This window comes from Loxodonta africana, chromosome X, assembly GCF_030014295.1.
Source record: "Loxodonta africana isolate mLoxAfr1 chromosome X, mLoxAfr1.hap2, whole genome shotgun sequence".
Classification (NCBI taxonomy): domain Eukaryota; kingdom Metazoa; phylum Chordata; class Mammalia; order Proboscidea; family Elephantidae; genus Loxodonta; species Loxodonta africana.
The window spans coordinates 52,717,848-52,735,519 of NC_087369.1; the positions used below are offsets into that span (position 1 = coordinate 52,717,848).

The window sequence follows — 17,672 nt, forward strand, 5'->3', positions numbered from 1 at the left end:
GTGACCCATGGCGACCCCATGTGCCTGGTTTTGTGCCATCTTCATGATCATTGGTATGCTCAAGTCCATTGTTGTGACCACTGTGTATTTTGAGTGCCTTCCAACCTAGAAGATTCATCTTCCAGCACTATATCAGGCAATATTCTGTTGTGATTCATAGGGCTTTCTTTTCATTGGCTGATTTTTGGAAGTATATCACCACGTCTTTCTTTCTAATCTGGAAGCTTTGCTGAAATCTGTCCACCATAGGTGATCCTGCTGGTACTTGAAATACCAGTGGCATAGCTTCTGGCAGCATAGCAACACAGAAGCCACCACAGTACAACAAACTGACAGATGGGTAGCAAGTGCCTAGCATAGGTCTTGTAAACACGCCTTCAGTATTTTTTGAATTGAATTTAAGCAAGTGAATTTTCCTTGTTTAGTAGCTACTTTTAAATGTTATAATTTAGACCCATATTTAGGTTAAATGATTCACGTGCATTTTGGTTGATGTGCTTATTTCCCTTACTCTATTTATTTAAAAAATAATTGAGGCTTGGGAAGTAAAATTGCAGAAGTCCTTGTTTAAACAAACCTGCCTGAACACTCTTTATTTACTGCCATCTAGTGGGAGGAATGGCTCCATTGCTGTCTAGTCCGTTCCCCTTTGAGGAAGTAACATGGTCTGTGTTTAGAACAATGTCAGAAGGATATCATCATTGAGGGGATGGGAGGGGAACACGATGGAGGATATGTTTTTTCCACTGATTTATCAGATGCTGCTTATGCTGGTTGCCTTTGTGCTTGGCATAATAGCAAAGGAAGCCTTCTTTGTGGTTTTGCAAACAAACACATCATGATTAACTCTGGGTGGTGTTCTTGGCTGTGGTTCTATTTATGGGTTAGTAATTGAGGCTCTTGGATAGTCCCATCACAACAATGCAGCTTTTAGAGGAGAAAAGGCATAGTTAATTAGCATAAATGCTACATGCGTGCACGCACAGTGCATTGTTTCACCCTCTTCCTGAATTTAGGTCCTGTTGCTGCCTCTCCTTGGCAGCCCTGGCCATAGTATACTGCCTGTGACTCAAGAGACAGTGTTCTTAATACAAAGCTGCATTTGGCCCTGCAGAAGGGGAGCCACAGCCTCCCTAGCTCAGCCTCTGATGATGACTACTGGGGCTTTTCATCCAAGCTGACTTTATTCATAAGCAGGACTGCCAGTCAAAGTTCTGAGGCCCCTGCTCCAGTCAAATCCCTCCTCCTTTCAATTTTCTTTCATTTTTTTGATTTCTCTCCTCTCTTCTCTGCTCGTGGACCCTTGCCAGTTCTCTGAACAAAGCCTGTGAGTTCCTTGTAGCCTCTTTTTCACCCCCAAACCACACACCAATACACACACACACACACTCACACACTTTAGGGTGCTGGCCTAGATCCGTGTTGGAATGTGGCTCTTGAGGAAATCAGGGAAAATCCACTTAAGCCACACACCGAGAGAACCCCAGGCCTGACCTTTCTGATGAGCTGAGCTGGCACTGGGCCATTTGGTATGAGTTAAAGGAGAAGGCAAGTTTCCCTAATGACCACCCTATAATATCTTCTCTGTTGACTCCTGAAACTCATATAAGCATAGAAAGCCCATGATTTCCAAACCAGAAATTAGGACCCATGTCTGACAAATTATCAGAAAAACAAATAAAAAAACCAAACCCATTGCCACTGAGTTGATTCTGACTCGTAGAGACCCTATAGGACAGAATAGAACTGCCCCATAGGGTTTCCAAGGAGTGGCTGGTGGATCAGAACTGCTGACCTTTTGGTTAGCAGCTGAGCTCTTAACCACTGTGCCACCAGGGCTCCTAGATCAGAAAAATAGGGCAGAGCTATTCTGCTGAATCTGGGATGAATGGTCGCTCAGGAATAGATTTCCTCTCTTATTCCAACTGAGATCAAAGGCAGAGGCCACCTGCTTGGAAGAAAATCGAGAAGGATTCTGGGGACAGATCTGGATTTAGTGGGGGAAGAATGCAGGGATGAGATATAAAAATCAATTGTATTTCTATATTCTAGCAACAAATAATAGGGAAGGGAAATTAAAAAAAGTACCACTTACAGTAGCATCAAAATGATCAAATATTCATGTTATCAACTCCCAGATTAAAGAGTACAGCTCTCTTAAGGCCCTCTCTTCAGACTAACTCCACCTGGGACCCTGGACAACATACTGAAGAGCAAAACCTTCTGGTGCCCAAGATGCACTTGAAACCCCAAAGAAGGTGGGTAGACTGGCCTTAAGCTTTGAACTAAGGAAAACTCCCACTTTCTGTCACCTTCTGGATACTTCCATAACAACTATACAGTGAGGAATATTCCAGGGGGCTGGAAAATTCAAAGCAACCTTCCAGGTACATCTAATGTCACCTGCCTTGATAGGGAAAAGGTCCCTGGGGCCTAGAAACTGTGGTTTAGTCCTGGCTCTGCCACTAAAAGCTGTGGCAGAATGAGAAGTAGGGGCAGCTACCCAGGAAAAACAGAGAGGTTCCAGTTCCTGTTCATCCATTCAACAAGTTTCAACAACTGTGTTACATCCTGGGGATACAGAGTTGAATAAGATACAAGAACACAAATCTTCACAAAGCAATGTAGGTGATATTTTGACATTTTGCACAGAGACATGGGACAGACTATTGATGCAGGTCTCTTTCACTCATCGACCGGTTGACTTTGTATTTAAACTCAGGGTATCCCCATTCTTGCTCTGACGTTCATTCTCCAAAAATGGACAGGGGAAGGGCTTCTGGAAGATCTCAGTGACCCTTCCAGCTCTGATACTCTTTGACTTGACATGACTCTGCTCCATTTATTTCACAAATATTTACTGAATGCCTACTATCCCCAGCCACTGTGCTGGGTATCTTAATTTTCTTGTTTCTCAAATGGCAGCAAATAATACCTGCTCTACCAGATCCATCCATCTTACTGAGATGGGAAGATGCTTTAGAAAAAGTCCATCGCTATAGAAATGCATGACTGTGTCCTTGTAATAAGTGGGTCCCTTTCTTCAGTTTGTAGTGCTAAAACACGCTCTACCAATTTTGTTACCTTTCATTAAAACAAAATTTCCTTCTTTCTGCCAAAGAAGCATCCATTAACAACAGCCTGTGAAGACACAGCCAGAACCATAACCATTTGAACAGTACTTTGGCCCTCCCGTAACCCTTGTTTTCATCCCTCCCGGAGATTCTTCCCTTCCTTATAAAAAATAGAAAAATACCAGCAGCTATTTTATGAATCTTGGACAAACTCTATTTTGCTGCCATGTACCACCTCTTCCCCCAATGGCCTGCACACTTACCTGCACCAGGTCTGGCGTGAGGCGCTTGGCCTGCAGCCATTTCTGGAACCTCCCAGTTTTCCGCAGGACTCGCTCAATGCTGCAGGTCTTTGGGGCTGATGCGGAGGCACAGATTCTCCTGTCAGAGAGTTCATTTTGGTATTTGCTGACCAACCTAGTGATCTCCACAGGGCGCCAGGTTTTGGAATCATCTGAGTAATTGGCAGGGTAAGAAGGCAAGTAGTCAGGAGGAAGTTGGAGGGGGGAAGCCAGCCAGTTGCCAAACCTGTTGGAAGAATAGCCCTTTTAGGATTGGCCTGAGAGCTGGAGAGGTGAGGCAGGGACTAGCAGGGGTAAGCAGCATTGCCAGAGCCAGAGGCCAGCACAACCAGGGCACAGGGAGACAGGGGATGAAGCTGATCTCATCCATTTCTCCTCCTAAGGCTGGAGTGCTTCAAACTATTTTGGTGAGATCATTTTTGTTTCCTCAAACTAAAAAAAAAAAAAAGTCGTTGAGTCGACTGACTCCCGGTGACCCCATGTGTGTCAGAGTAGAACTGTGCTCCATAGGGTTTACAATAGCTAATTTTTTAGAAGTAAGACCACCAGGTCTTTCTTCTGAGGTGCCTCTGGGTGGACTTGACTCAGCAACGTTTTGATTAGCATCCCAGTGCATTAACTGTTTGCATCACCCAGGGACACCTCCTCAAGCTTAGGGAAATGTATGTGTGATTTCAGAAAAAGTTAGGGAGGTGTATGGTGGGTACAAACTTTATCCTCTTCATGCAACTAGTACGGAAGGAACTAAAACCAGCATCAGTTGCCATGAAGTCAATTCCAACTCATGGTGACCCCATGTGCTTCAAAGTAGAACTGTGCTCCATGGGGGTTTTCAATGGCTGATTTTTTTGGAAGCAGATTACCAGGCCTTTCTTTCAAGGTACCTCTGGTGGACTTGAACTGCCAACCTTTCAGTTAGCAGCTGACCACGTTAACTGTTTGCACCACCCAGGGACTCCCAGAAGGAACTAAAAACCCCAAAACCAAACCTGTTGCTGTCGAGTCGATTCTGACTCATAGCGACCCTATAGGACAGAATAGAACTGCCTACCATAGGGTTTCTAGGGTAGACTGCTAACCACCACTTATTAAACTCCTACTCCTACTCCTTTATGAGTCGGAATTGACTCGAGGGCACTGGGGTTTTTTTTTTTTTTTTTTTGGTTCCTACTGCTTTACACATGCTGTCACTTTTAATTCTCCTAATACCTTATTCCCACTTTACAAGTGTGGAAACTGAGGCTTACAGAGCTTAAGTACCTTGCCCAAGGTCAGACAACATTTTGCCAAGCCGAACCACAAACCCAGGGTGGTCTGTCAGCAAAACTCATGATCTTTCCTTTTTGCTGCACTGGTTTACACAGCTGTCCACTCTCTGAGCTGTTGCTGCGTCTTGGAAATGTAGTTCTTTCAGGCTTCTGGAAGAGTTCACTGCCCCTCCCTATTCAACCCCAGGAGCCCTGGTGATACACTGGTTAAGACCTCGGCTGCTAACCAAATGGTTGGTAGTTTGAATCCACCAGCGGCTCCTTGGAAACCCTATGGGGCAGTTCTAATCTGTCCTATAGGATCGCTATGAGTCGGAATTGACTCAATGGAAAGGGGTTTGTTTTTTTTTTAATCCAACTCCAAGGAGCCCTATCAATTTTGCTTTCAGACCCAAAATTTAAGTCATTAGTACCAACCAAGTCTCAGGAAAGAGTGGCTGCTAAATAGTCACCAAATTCAAAACTATCTGGGGATTCAGGAGGTATGCAATTCCACAAAATGGCTTCATCAGTACTTAGTCACCTCAGGAGGTGCACTGGCCTGTAATAATCTGCCGATTTCCTAGGTCCACATTGACCCTTTTCTCCACAGTCATTTCTCCAGCTGTGTGCCAACATTTCAATTAGGGAAGCATGTTAAATCTTCTTTTGACTTATGTATGAAAAATTACTAAGAAAAAGTTTACCCCCATCATTCTTAAAAATTGAGGGTCACACTGCAAATGAAAATTGGGCTTTATAAGATATATATATATATATAATTTAAATAAGAATCTTTAAATTCTTCTTATTGGGCAACCCCATGGTAATGAGTTTTGGATAAGAAGTTTTGGAAGAACTAGCATTTTCATTAGTCAAAAACCCTAGATTGTTTTATTTTCTAACTTATATGACACAGCTTTACCCTAAGAGACCATAAGCTTTTTCTAATGTTTTGATGGCAGAGAAAGCTACCAAAAACTTACAAGGGCAAAGAGGTCGAGAGACTTTTCCAGGGAGCTGGAGAACCTGGGACAAGAGCCTGGGCCTCTGAATCTCTGAGGAATGCACTAGTGCTCCTGGGACTCTAGCATTTTGGAAGGTGGCTATTATGGATTGAATTGTGTCCCCCCAAAATATACATTGAATTCTTAACCCCTGCACCTGTGAACATGACCCTGTTTTGGAATAGGGTGTTTCTTTGGTTGTGGTAATGAGGTCATACTGGAGTAGGGGGGATCCTAAACACAATCCCTCCTGAGTGGTGTCTTACGAAAAGAGCAGAATAGACACAGACACACACAGAGGGAGACACCATGTGAGGGTCCTTCTACAAGCTAAGAAATGCCTGGGGCTACCAACAAGAAAGGACTCTTTCCTAGAGCTAATGCCCCGATTTGGGCTTCTAGCCTACAAAACTGTGAGACAATAAATTTCTGTACTTTAAAGCCACACACTTGTGGTATTTTTGCTGTGGCGATCCTCGGAAACTAAGACAGTGGCCTATCAGAAACTGCGTATAAGCAACTTCTGCAATGCAGGACAATCCAAATTGCAATTGAAGTAAGCATAAAGAATTATGTTCAAGAACATTGCCACAAATATATTTTTAAAAAATGAAGCACTGTAAACTTGCAACTTGGCTATGAGTCGGAATCAACTTGGTGGCAATGGGTTTGGGTTTTTTTTTTTTTGGTTAAACTTGCAACTAGCCAGTTTTCCTGGAAGTTTCACATAACCATGGGAAATGATTGCTCATCCTCTCTAGGAGGATAAGGAAGGGCCCAGGGCCTGTTTCCTTCAACTGTTCTTGATCATGGGGGCTCAACTCACAAAGTGCCTGTTATTGAGGATTAACAACTAAGTGGCTCATTTAGATAATGGCTGTGATGGTTAATTTTATGTGTCAACTTGGGGAGGCTATGGTGCCCAGTTGTTGTTCAAACACCAGTCTAGATGTTGCTATGAAGTATTTACATGTGATTAACATTTACATCAGTTGACCTAAAGTAAAACAGATTACCTTCCATAATGTGGGTGGGCCTCATCCAACCAGGTGAAGGCCTTAAGACCAAAAAATGAAGTTTACCTAGGGACAAAGGATTCTGCCTCAAGACGGTAACATAGAAATGCCACATGAGTTGCCAGCCCACTGCCTGGTCTACCAATTTCAGACACATAACTGCCAGAATTTCTAGTTCGTCACCTGACCAATAGATTTAGGACTTGCCAGCTCCCAGTCCCCAGAGTCATGTGAGCCAATTCCTTAAAATCTCTCTCTCACTCTGTATTATTGATTCTGTTTCTCTGGAGAACCCCAACTAATACAATAATAATAGCAACAAACATTTATGGAACACAAGTGTGCCAGTCACTTGGCTAAACACTTTACTTATATCAATTCATTTAATCCTTTCAACAAACCTATGAGGAAGGTACTATTATTAACATCATACAGATAAGGCAACTGAGGAACAGAGAGGTTAAATAACTTGCCCATGATCACGCAACCAGGAATTAGAGGAAGCAGCCTTTGAGGCTCCAGAACTTGCAATCTTAACCACTTTGCTGTTGCTTATTCCTCTATCATTCATTTTATTAATTAGCTCTTGGGAAGAGATAGGTAGATTACAAGGGGTTATAGCTGGCAAGGCCCTTAAAATTTATTTTGTTCCAATCCCCTTCCCCATCTTGTTTTGAGGATGAGATATACATACACACATTACACACACACACACGTAAATTCTAAAAATTTTGCCATATTTTGACCTAGAAATTTAACTGTTAATTATGAAGAATTAATTACTGATGTGTGCAAAAGTCTAGCCACAGGGATATTCAACTTAGTACTGTTTATAATACTGAAAAGTGAAAAAAAAAAAACAAAACCCTAACGGTCTCACAGTAGTGGACTGGTTAAATTATGGTTCATTGATGCAATTGAATAATATAAAAAAAAAAATTTTTTTTTTAATATAAAGCCATTAAAAATCAAATTGTGGAAGAATATTTAATGATGTGGAAAGCTATTCCTGGTATATTGTTAAATAAAAGTTTATAAAAGAGTATACATAGTATGATCCTATTTTTGTTGAAATTTATTTTTATCCATACTTAGAAAAAGGTGGCAAGGATATGCATCAAAGTGTTAACTAAGTGGTGATATCTTGGTGGAGGAATTATACATGATTTTTATGTTGTACTTTCCTTAATGAATATTTCCTAAAGATTATAAAATAAAATGATTAATTTGTAATAAGAAAGTCATTTAATTTGGAAACAGATGGTGGTGATGGTTAAATAACAAGATGAATGTGATCAGTATCACTGAATTGTACATGTAAAAGCTGTCAAAATGGCAAATGGTTTGTTACATATATATTTACCACAATAAAAAAAAGCTAAAAAATATCTCACCCTGACACTACTGGCACTAAAAATAAAACAAAAAACCAGAAAATAAATAAATGTTGGAGAGGTTTCGGGAAGAATGGAATTCTAGGAGTGTAAAATGGCACAGCCACTGTGGAAAATGATATGGCACCTCCTTAAAAACCTAGAAATACCATATGATCAGCAATCCCACTCCTAGGAATATATCCTAGAGAAATGTCGTGGATTGAATTATGTCCCCCCAAAATGTGCATCAACTTGGTTAGGCCATGATTTCCAATATTGTGTGATTGTCCACCATTTTGTCATCTGATGTGATTTTCCTATGAGTTGTAGATCCTACCTCTATGATGTTAATGAGGTGAGATTAGTGGCATTTATGTTAATGAAGCAAGACTCAGTCTACAAGATTAGGTTGTGTCTTAAGCCAGCCTCTTTTGAGATATAAAACAGAGAAGCCAGCAAAGAGACATAGAGACCTCATGCCACCAAGAAACAAGAACCGGGAGAATAGCCCATCTTTTGGACCTGGGGTCCCTGTGCTGAGAAGCTCCTCAACCAGGGAAGATTGATGACAAGGACCTTTCCCCAAAGCCGACAGAGAGAGAAAGCCTTCCCCTGGAGCTAGCACCCTGAATTTGGACTTCTAGCCTCCTAGATTGTGAGCGAATAAATTTTTCTTTGTTAAAGCCATCCACTTGTGGTACTTCTGTTATAGCAGCACTAGATGACCAAGACAAGAAATAAGAACTGTCACATGAATAAACATATGCACACCCATGCCCATTGCAGCATTATTCACAGTAGCAAAAGATGGAAACAACCTAAGTGCCCATCAACGGATGAATGGATAAACAAATTATGGTACATACACACAAGAAATACTATGCAACAATAAAAAACAATGATGAATCCTTGAAATATTTCACAACATGGATAAATCTGGAGGGTATTATGCTGAGTGAAATAAGTCAATCACGAAAGGCCAAATACTGTAGGAGACCACTATTATAAAAACTCAAGAAAAGGTTTACACACAGAAAGAAACAATCTTTGATGGTTACAAGGGAAGAAAGTGTTGGGGAGGGTAAATCATTAACTAGACAGTAGCTAAGTGGTAACTTTGGTGAAGGAAAAGACAGTACACAATACTGGGGAAGTCAGTACAACTTGACCAAGGCAAAGTCATAGAAGCTCCATAGACACATCCAAACACCCCGAGGGACTGAGTTACTGGGGCTGAGGGCTGAGGACCATGGTCGAGGAGGGTCATCTAGGTCAATTGGCATAACATAGCTCATAGAGCAAATGATATACATCCAACTTTGGTAAGTAACACCTGGGGTCTTAAATCTTGGGAGTGGACATCTAAGATACATCTACTGGTCCCATCCCATCTGGAGCAAAGGAGAATGAAGAAAACAAAAGACACAAGGGAAATATTAGTCCGAAAGACTAATGGGCCACAAGTACCACAGCCTTCACCAGCATTAGCCCAGAAGAACTAGATGATGCCTGGCTACCACCACCGGCCTCCCTGACAGGGATCACAATAGAGGGTCCTGGACAGAGCAGGAGAAAAATGTACAGCAAAATTCAAATTTACAAAAAAAAAAAAAAAAAAAAAAGACCAGACTTACAGGTCCAACAGAAACTGGAGGAACTCCAGAGACTACGGCCCCTAAAAACGAAAAGCTCTTTGCCGTAGAGTCTATTCTGATTCACAGTGACCCTATAGGACAGAGTAGAACTGCCCAGTAGGGTTTCCAAGGAGCGCCTGGTGGTTTCAAACTGCTGACCTTTTGGTCAGCAGCAGAAATCCTAACCACTACACTACCAGGGCTTCCTAGACACCCTTTTAACTCAGTACTGAAGCTACTCCCAAAGGTCACCCTTCAGCCAAAGATTAGACAGGTTTATAAAACAAGCAATAACACGTGGGAGGAACGTGCTTCTTAGTTCAATCATGTATACGAGACGAAATGGGCAACACCTGCCCGAAAGCAAAGATGAGAGGGCAGTAAGGGACAGGAAAATGGGATGGATGGAAATGGGGAACCCAAGCTGGGGAAGGGGAGAGTGTCAACACATCATAGGGATTGCAACCAATGTCACAAAACAATGTGTGTATAAATTGTTGAATGAGAAACTAATTTGCTCTGTAAACTTTCACCTAAAGCATAATTTAAAAAAAAAAAAAGCAACAATAAAAAATCTACATTTTTTTCTAATTTCTGTTGTTTAAATTTAACTTTTCATATATCTGAAATTAATTTGTGTATATCATATGAGGTAAGCTTCTATATTTATTTTCTTCCAAATGGAAAGCCAGTTGTTCCAGAATCCTTTGTTAAATAAACTATGCTTTTTCTATTGAACTGAGAAAAAAAGACTAAAAAAAAAGTTATTTAAAGTTTAGAGAAAAGGATTATGAACAAATCCATGTCCCCAGACCCTCTGCCCCTCTTTCTTCTTTGTGCTGATGGATAGGCATTCTCAATAAGGGGGGATGTAAGCACAGACCTGCCCAGCCTCGTGTTTTCCTGCTTGCATCTGCACATTTCCCTTTCAGGTTCACATGGAAAATGAATTCTAAGGGAGGTGAAGTAATATCCTGAACACAGTGGAACAGAAAACTATTTAGGGAGAAGCTTTCTGAATTTGCCCAATACTTGCCAGGTGAGAAACAGTTTATCTCCAGTAGGAGAGGAACAGTCCCTGAGTAGTGCAAACAGTTAAATGCTTAGCTACTAACCGGATAGGTGGAGGTTCAAATCCGTACTCTCCTTTCTCAGAGGAATCAGCACTACTTTCCCTGTATTCTTGGTCCTCTCCATCCCCTGCCTTAGGTTGGAATCTTGAATTCACTTTCAAAATCTCCATCATTATTTTCTTTTACATCCAGGGGGTCAACAAAGTGAGTATCTATCTGAACCAACTTAAATCCCTGCTGCCCTACTCTGTTCCTGATTGCCTTTCTCCTGGACTAGGAGAACTGGTCCCACAACCTCCTATCCCAGTTTCACCATCCTGCACACTTGCTTTCCCTGAGATCTTTCTGAGACACAGGTCTCATCTTGCCCCTACCCAGCTTAACACCCTCCATTGCCTGCAGCAGAGCTTCTCCAACTGAGCATCTTTCACATTTTCAACATTCAAAAATACCTAAAAACAATGCCTAATAAGAAAATCAGTTGCCGTCAAGTCGATTCTGACTCATGGAGACTCCATGTGTGTCAGAGTTGAACTGTGCTCCATAAGATTTCCAATGGCTGATTTTTTGGAATCAGATCGCCAGGCCTTTCTTCCAAGGCACCTCTGGGCAGACTTGAATCTCCAACCTTTTGGTGAGCAGCAGAAGGCCCAAAACAAACAAACAAACAAACAAACAAACAAACAAACAAACAGAAAACCAAACCCATTGCCATCAAGTCAACTCCAACTCATAGAAAACCTATAGGACAGAGTAGAACTGCCCCACAGAGTTTCCAAGGAACATGTGGTGGATTCAAACTGCCAATCCTTTGGTTAGCAGCCGTAGCACTTAATCACTACGCCACCAGGGTTTCCTTTGTATCACCCAGGGACTCCTTAATAAGAAAAGCCCGCATAAACTCCATACGATACTTGCTATCTCACAAAAGAAGTTTAACATTTTTTTAAATAATATTTTCTGTTCATTATGTCTGTTTAATAATTTAGTTGAATAATCCAATATGTCTTTCAGTAACACCTGCTGAAAATAAGATTATTGTTAATTAATGCTTTTTGTTTGGGGAAGGAGAAGGAAGGTGTTACAAAAGTTCTTTGATACTGAAGAGGCTGGGGAGCAACTGGTCTACAGATTAAGGGTCAAATTCAAATGGCATTCAAGGCTCCCTGTTCCATCTTACCCTTCTAACCTCCTCCTCTGCCAGGCCTCCCATATACACCCCATGCTCCAAGCATTAAGTACTTCTCATCATTTCCCACACCTCTGGGGCTTTGCTTAAGTTTGTCCTTCTGCCTTAAGTCTTTCCCCTCCCACTAAATTCCAGTTCATCCTTTCAGACCTTGCTCAGGATACCTCCCCTTAGAGAAGACCTTTCCAAAGGCCCTGTTTAGAATGCCTCCTCCCTGGAGCTCCTGGAGGTCCTTTACACTTTGCTTCTGGCCTGCATCAGACCAAGCCTGACCCTCTGGAGGAGAATGACCAGAGTTATAGTCTGCCCTGAAAGCACCTGCTGGGTCTCTGCTGCTGTAGATGCTTCATTGACCATGTGCTGAATGGGATTGAGTCCCAGAGTGTGATACCATTTTTTGGTGAGCCACATGCTTCGTAATTTACTAAACTCAGGTTTTCCTCTGATCAGTGCAACATCTCTTAACAGAAAACTGGTTCAGAAACTTTGGAACAAACTGCCCAGGTTTGAATTCCAGATCTGCCACTTATGTGGTGACATTGGGCAAGTCACTTAATCTTGCTATATCTCAGTTCGCTGTCTGAATGATGGGTGCAAAACTCTATCTCCCAAGATGCTGGTAAGGAGTAAATAAAATAACTTTAAAATGCCTGTCTTATAGTAGGTGTTTCACAAATTTTATTTCCCTCCTCCTGTTACAAATGAATTTGATGAATTCAACAGTCCCAGGCTACTCCCTTCATGGAATTGAAAACTTTACGTTCCCACTTCAAAAGGAAACTTTGGAGTTAGCGTTTAGGGCTGGAATTTGCCCTCACACTCCCCCAGCCCCAATTTCAAACCATTACCACAATGATTAAATGACTTTGTTTCAGTCCCCGCCCATAAATTACAGTCTGATTTGTTTTCAACAAACTCCTGGACATTTTCACATGAAGAGAACTGAATTTTCCCCCTCAGTTATTTCATTGAGATTCTGACCTTATTTCTTCTTTAAAGAACTTCTTGCAAATAGATGTCCCGATGCAGGCATTGCATTTATCAAGCCCAAGGAATGTCCTTCCAGAATTGTAGCTGCTTCGGACTCGGGGCACCAGAGAAGGAGAGAGAGAAACTGGTGAGGAAAAAGAAGAGCTCAGGGCTGAGAACCACAGCAGCAGGGACGGCCAGCCTGGGCAGATGGTGGCAGTCTCGGGCCCCAGCCTGGGCTCCATGCCTGGGTCTAGACTCCAGCTGCAGCTTCAGCTCCCCACTCAGAGCTGCACAGAGGCAGGTCTAAGCAAAAGAGGAAGCTGTCAAAGGGGCAAGCTTCAGGCGTGCTGACCCCATCCCAGCTTCCCAGGGTTCTGTTTGAGGATGCTAAGGAACTTGGGCTTAATGGGGCTGGGGAGGAGGTGAGGAAATCCATGGAGGATGCTGATAAGCCATTTCCAGTGTTACTCTTCCTCTGCCTGGGGCGGCTGCCTCAGGCTGGGGAGGAGTTCACTGCAGATTTTGGGAAGGATAATGGTCAGGGCTTCTCTGTGCAGTCTTTCGACAAACACAGGATATCCTGGCTGGGCAGGAAAGGTCCACACAGGATGTGTGTCTGACCTGGGTCCCACCTGGGAGTTTCAAAGGATCTTGAAGGACTCCGCCCTCCACTGTTTTATTCTGGATATATTTGTCCCTGTGGATTACACACTTGTGAGTGCGTGCACACGTGTGCGCTTGCGCGCTCGCGCACACACACACACACACACACACATACACACAAACAAAACTATTGTTTCCCTCCTCTGCAGTGAATAATTTGGCCTGCCCTTAGCCAGTCAAACCTCTCCAATTTTACCATGTTTGGCTGTGAGAGGTTAACTTGTTGGCAATTAAGTGGCATATTTAACAGTGATTTGAAAGGTGAAGGGTTTTTGCTGCTTAGGGAACAGAAAAATTCAGGGTAGCCCGTGCTTCAGCTTCTTCTGCTGATCTGAAAACTAGAGTGGGGAAAGGACCTGGTGGTGTCTGTGGTGTGATGAAGGGAGCACTAGAAAGATCTCTTGGCCTGCCTGCAGTTGTGTCTGTCTCCCTCACACCGGAAACTTCCTCTTCCCTTTACAACCCTGCCCCACTTCTCCGTGATTTTTGCCCTTCAGAGTTATTTGATGAAGAGTCTCACATTATTTCTTTTACTTTTTAATTGTGGTGAAAAAACATAAAACATATACCATGCCAACAATTCCTACATGTATAATTCGGTGACATTGATTACATTCTTCAACTTGTGCAACCATTTCCAAATCCTTTCACCACCATTAACATAAACTCAATGCCCCCTAAGCAAAAACTTCCCTTTTCTCTCTCCTTCCTACCCCTGGTAACCACTAATATGTTTTGGTCTCTATACATTTGCCTATATCATATAAGTGCAATCATACAATATTTGCCCTTGTGTGACTAACTTATTTCACTCAGCATAATGTTTTAAAGGTTCATTCATGTCATAGCATATATCAGAACATTATTTCTCTTTATGGCTGACTAATATTCTGTTGTTATCCATAATTTGTTATGATCCACACAGCCGAATGCCTTTGCATAGTCAGTAAACCACAGGTAAACAGATTTCTGGTATTCTTTGCTTTCAGCTGAGATCCATCTGTCTTAGTTATCTAGTGCTGCTATAACAGAAATACCACAAGTGGATGCCTTTAACAAAGAGAAATTTATTTCTTCACAGTAAAGTAGACTAAAAGGCTAAATTCAGGGAGTCAGCTCCAGGGGAAGGCTTTCTTTCTCTGTCAGCCTTCTCATCAATTTTCCTCCAGCCTAGGAGTTTCTCTGTGCAGGGATCCCAGGCCCAAAGGATGTGCTCTGCTTCCAGCACTGCTTTCTTGGTGGGATGAGGTTCCCTCCTGCCCCCCACTTCCCTCTGCTGGCTTCTCTCTTTTATATCTCAAAAGAGATTGTCTCAAAAAGTAGTAGGAGGCAGGGCCAAGATGGCAGAGTAGTCAGATGCTTCCTGTGGTCCCTCTTACAACAAATACCCCCCCAAAACAAATGAATCTATTATATATGACAATCTAGGAGTCCTGAACATCAACACAAAGTTGAGGAATCAGAATGAGCAGCAGGGAGTGGGAGACACAGTTTAGAAGCAGCGAGGAGTTGCCAGACCTGACCCAGCGGGAACTGGCACCCTGCAGGCTGTATTGGCTGGTGCCTCCACAGTGAAGCAAGCAGTGGTGCTTGGGACACGTTTTCCACGTAGGGAAAGACTGAGCGGTGGAGGGTGTGGCCAACCCTCCAGAACCAGCAAAAAGTGGCACTCAATTGGCAAAAGATAAATACATGCATCTAACCTACCACGCGGATCAAAAAACACCTTTGGGAAAAATCTCTCTCCCATTTACCTGTTCCCTCCCCACTCTACACCTTCCCGGGCTGGCTTCAGTGATTGCCATATCCCCTGGGCCAGAAGTAGGACCCACCACATGTCCTGAGCCATTATCCTGGCTTGGGAGAGGGAACAAATTAACAAACAGGAAAAAAAAATCTGCCAGCTCCCCTAAGCTAGGACCCCAGGGCAGGTACAGCCCCTTTACCTACGCACAGGCAAAAAGGGTCCATGGACTTTGAATGCCTTTCATCTCTGCATAGACATGTGTGGGCCAATTTCAATAGTGTAGGCCCCCATTAGCACAGTACCACAGAGTATGTACCTGAAGGATAACTTTAACTGTATCAGCTATGTGGTGGAGTGGCAGATTCGTGATATTTAAACAGCGCTCTGTCCATTAAGCAGGGTCCTCACCCACCCACATCAGGGGCCTGATACTTTGCTGATCTCTTCTATTAGGTCTAGTAGTTTTCTTGTGGATTCTTTAGGGTTTTCCGTATATAAGATCATACCACCTGTAAATAGATACTTTTACTTCTTCCTTACCAATTTAGATGCCCTTTATTTCTTTTTCTAGCCTAATTGTTCTGGCTAAGATCTCCAGCACAATGTTGAATAAGAGTGGTAATAAAGGGCATCCTTATCTGGTTCCTGTTCTCAACTGGAATGCTTTCAGACTCTCTCCATTTAGGATGATGTTGGCTGTTGGCTTTGTATCAATGCCCTTTATAATGTTGGGGAATTTCCCTTCTATTCCTACTTTGCTGAGAGTTTTTGTCATGAATGGGTGTTGGACTTTGTCAAATGCCTTTTCTGCATCAATTGAAAAGATCCTGTGGTTCTTGCGATGGATTGCATTAATTGTTTTTCTAATGTTGAACCAACCATGCATACCTGGTATGAATCCCACTTGGTCACGGTGAAATATTTTTTTGATATATTGTTGAGTTCCATTTGGCTAGAATTTTGTTGAGGATTTTTGCATCTAAGTTCATGAGGGATATAGGTCTATAATTTTCTTTTCTTGTGGTGTCTTTACCTGGTTTTGGTATCAGGGACATGGTGGCTTCATAGAATGAGTTTGGGAGTATTTCTATGCTCTGAAATACCTTTAGTAGTAGTGGTGTTAACTCTTCTCTGAACATTTGGTAGAATTCTCCAGTGAAGCTGTCAGGGCAGGGCTTTTTTTTTTTTTTTTTTTTAATAATTTTTATTTTACTTTAAGTGAAAGTTTACAAATCAAGTCAGTCTCTCACACAAAAACCCATATACACCTTGCTACACACTCCCAATTACTCTCCCCCTAACGAGACAACCTGCTCTCTCCCTCCACTCTCTCTTTTCATGTCCTTTTCGCCAGCTTCTAACCCTCTCCACCCTCTCATCTCCCCTCCAGGCAGGAGATGCCAACATAGTCTCAAGTGTCCACCTGATCCAAGAAGCTCACCCTCACCAGCATCCCTCTCCAACCCATTGTCCAGCTCAATCCATGTCTGAAGAGTTGGCTTTGGAAATGGTTCCTGTCCTGGGGCAACAGAAGGTCTGGGGGCCATGACCACAGGAGTCCTTCTAGTCTCAGTCAGACCGTTAAGTCTGGTCTTTTGAGAATTTGGGGTCTGCATCCCACTGTTCTCCTGCTCCCTCAGAGGGCAGGGCTTTTTTGTTGATGTTGTTGGGAGATTTTAAATTGCCTTTTCAATCTTTTCTTTTGTTACAGGTTTATTTAGTTGTCCTATCTCTGTTTGTGTTAGTTTAGGTAGGTAGTGTGTTTCTAGAATTTTGTCCATTTCCTGTAGGTTTTCAAATTTATTAGAGTACAATTTTTCGTAGTATTCTGTTGTAATTCCTTTAATTTCAATTGAATCTGTTGTGATATTACCGATCTCATTTCTTATTCAGGTTATTTGCTTCCTCTCCTGTTTTTCTTTTGTCAGTTTGGCCAGTGATTTATTGATTTTGTTGATCTTTTCAAAGAACCAGCTTTTGGCCTTGTTAACTCTTTCAATTGTTTTTCTATTTTCTATTTTCACTAGTTTTTTTTTTTCTTTTAATTATGCTCTAGTTTTTATTATTTGCTTTCTTCTGGTGCCCTAGGGCTTCTGTTGCTGCTCTCTTTCTATTTGTTCCAGTTGTAGGGATAATTTTTTGAATTTGGTCCTTTCTTCTTTTTGGATGTGTGCATTTATTGCTATAAATTGACCTGAGAGCACTACTTTTGCTGTGTCTCAAAAGTTCTGGTAGGAAGTGTTTTCATTCTCATTGGATTCTATGAATTTCTTTTTTCCGTCCGTAATTTCTTCTATAACACAGTAGTTTTTGAGCAAGGTCTTGTCTCTTGCTTTTTCTGTTATTGATCTCTACTTTTATGGCTTTATGGT

The 17,672-nt window shown here is 42.2% G+C and overlaps 1 protein-coding gene across 1 annotated transcript in view; it reads right to left on the reverse strand.

The window, feature by feature from the left end:
* Positions 1 to 13,132, reverse strand: part of DIPK2B (divergent protein kinase domain 2B) — a 63,098-nt gene extending 49,966 nt beyond the window's left edge. The window contains exons 1-2 of the mRNA XM_003417973.3: positions 12,900 to 13,132; positions 3,338 to 3,602 (exon numbers count right to left, since the gene is read on the reverse strand). Of these exons, the coding sequence (XP_003418021.1) occupies positions 3,338 to 3,602; positions 12,900 to 13,132 (498 nt within the window). The remainder of the gene's footprint in view (positions 1 to 3,337; positions 3,603 to 12,899) is intronic.
* Positions 13,133 to 17,672: the final 4,540 nt, after the last annotated feature.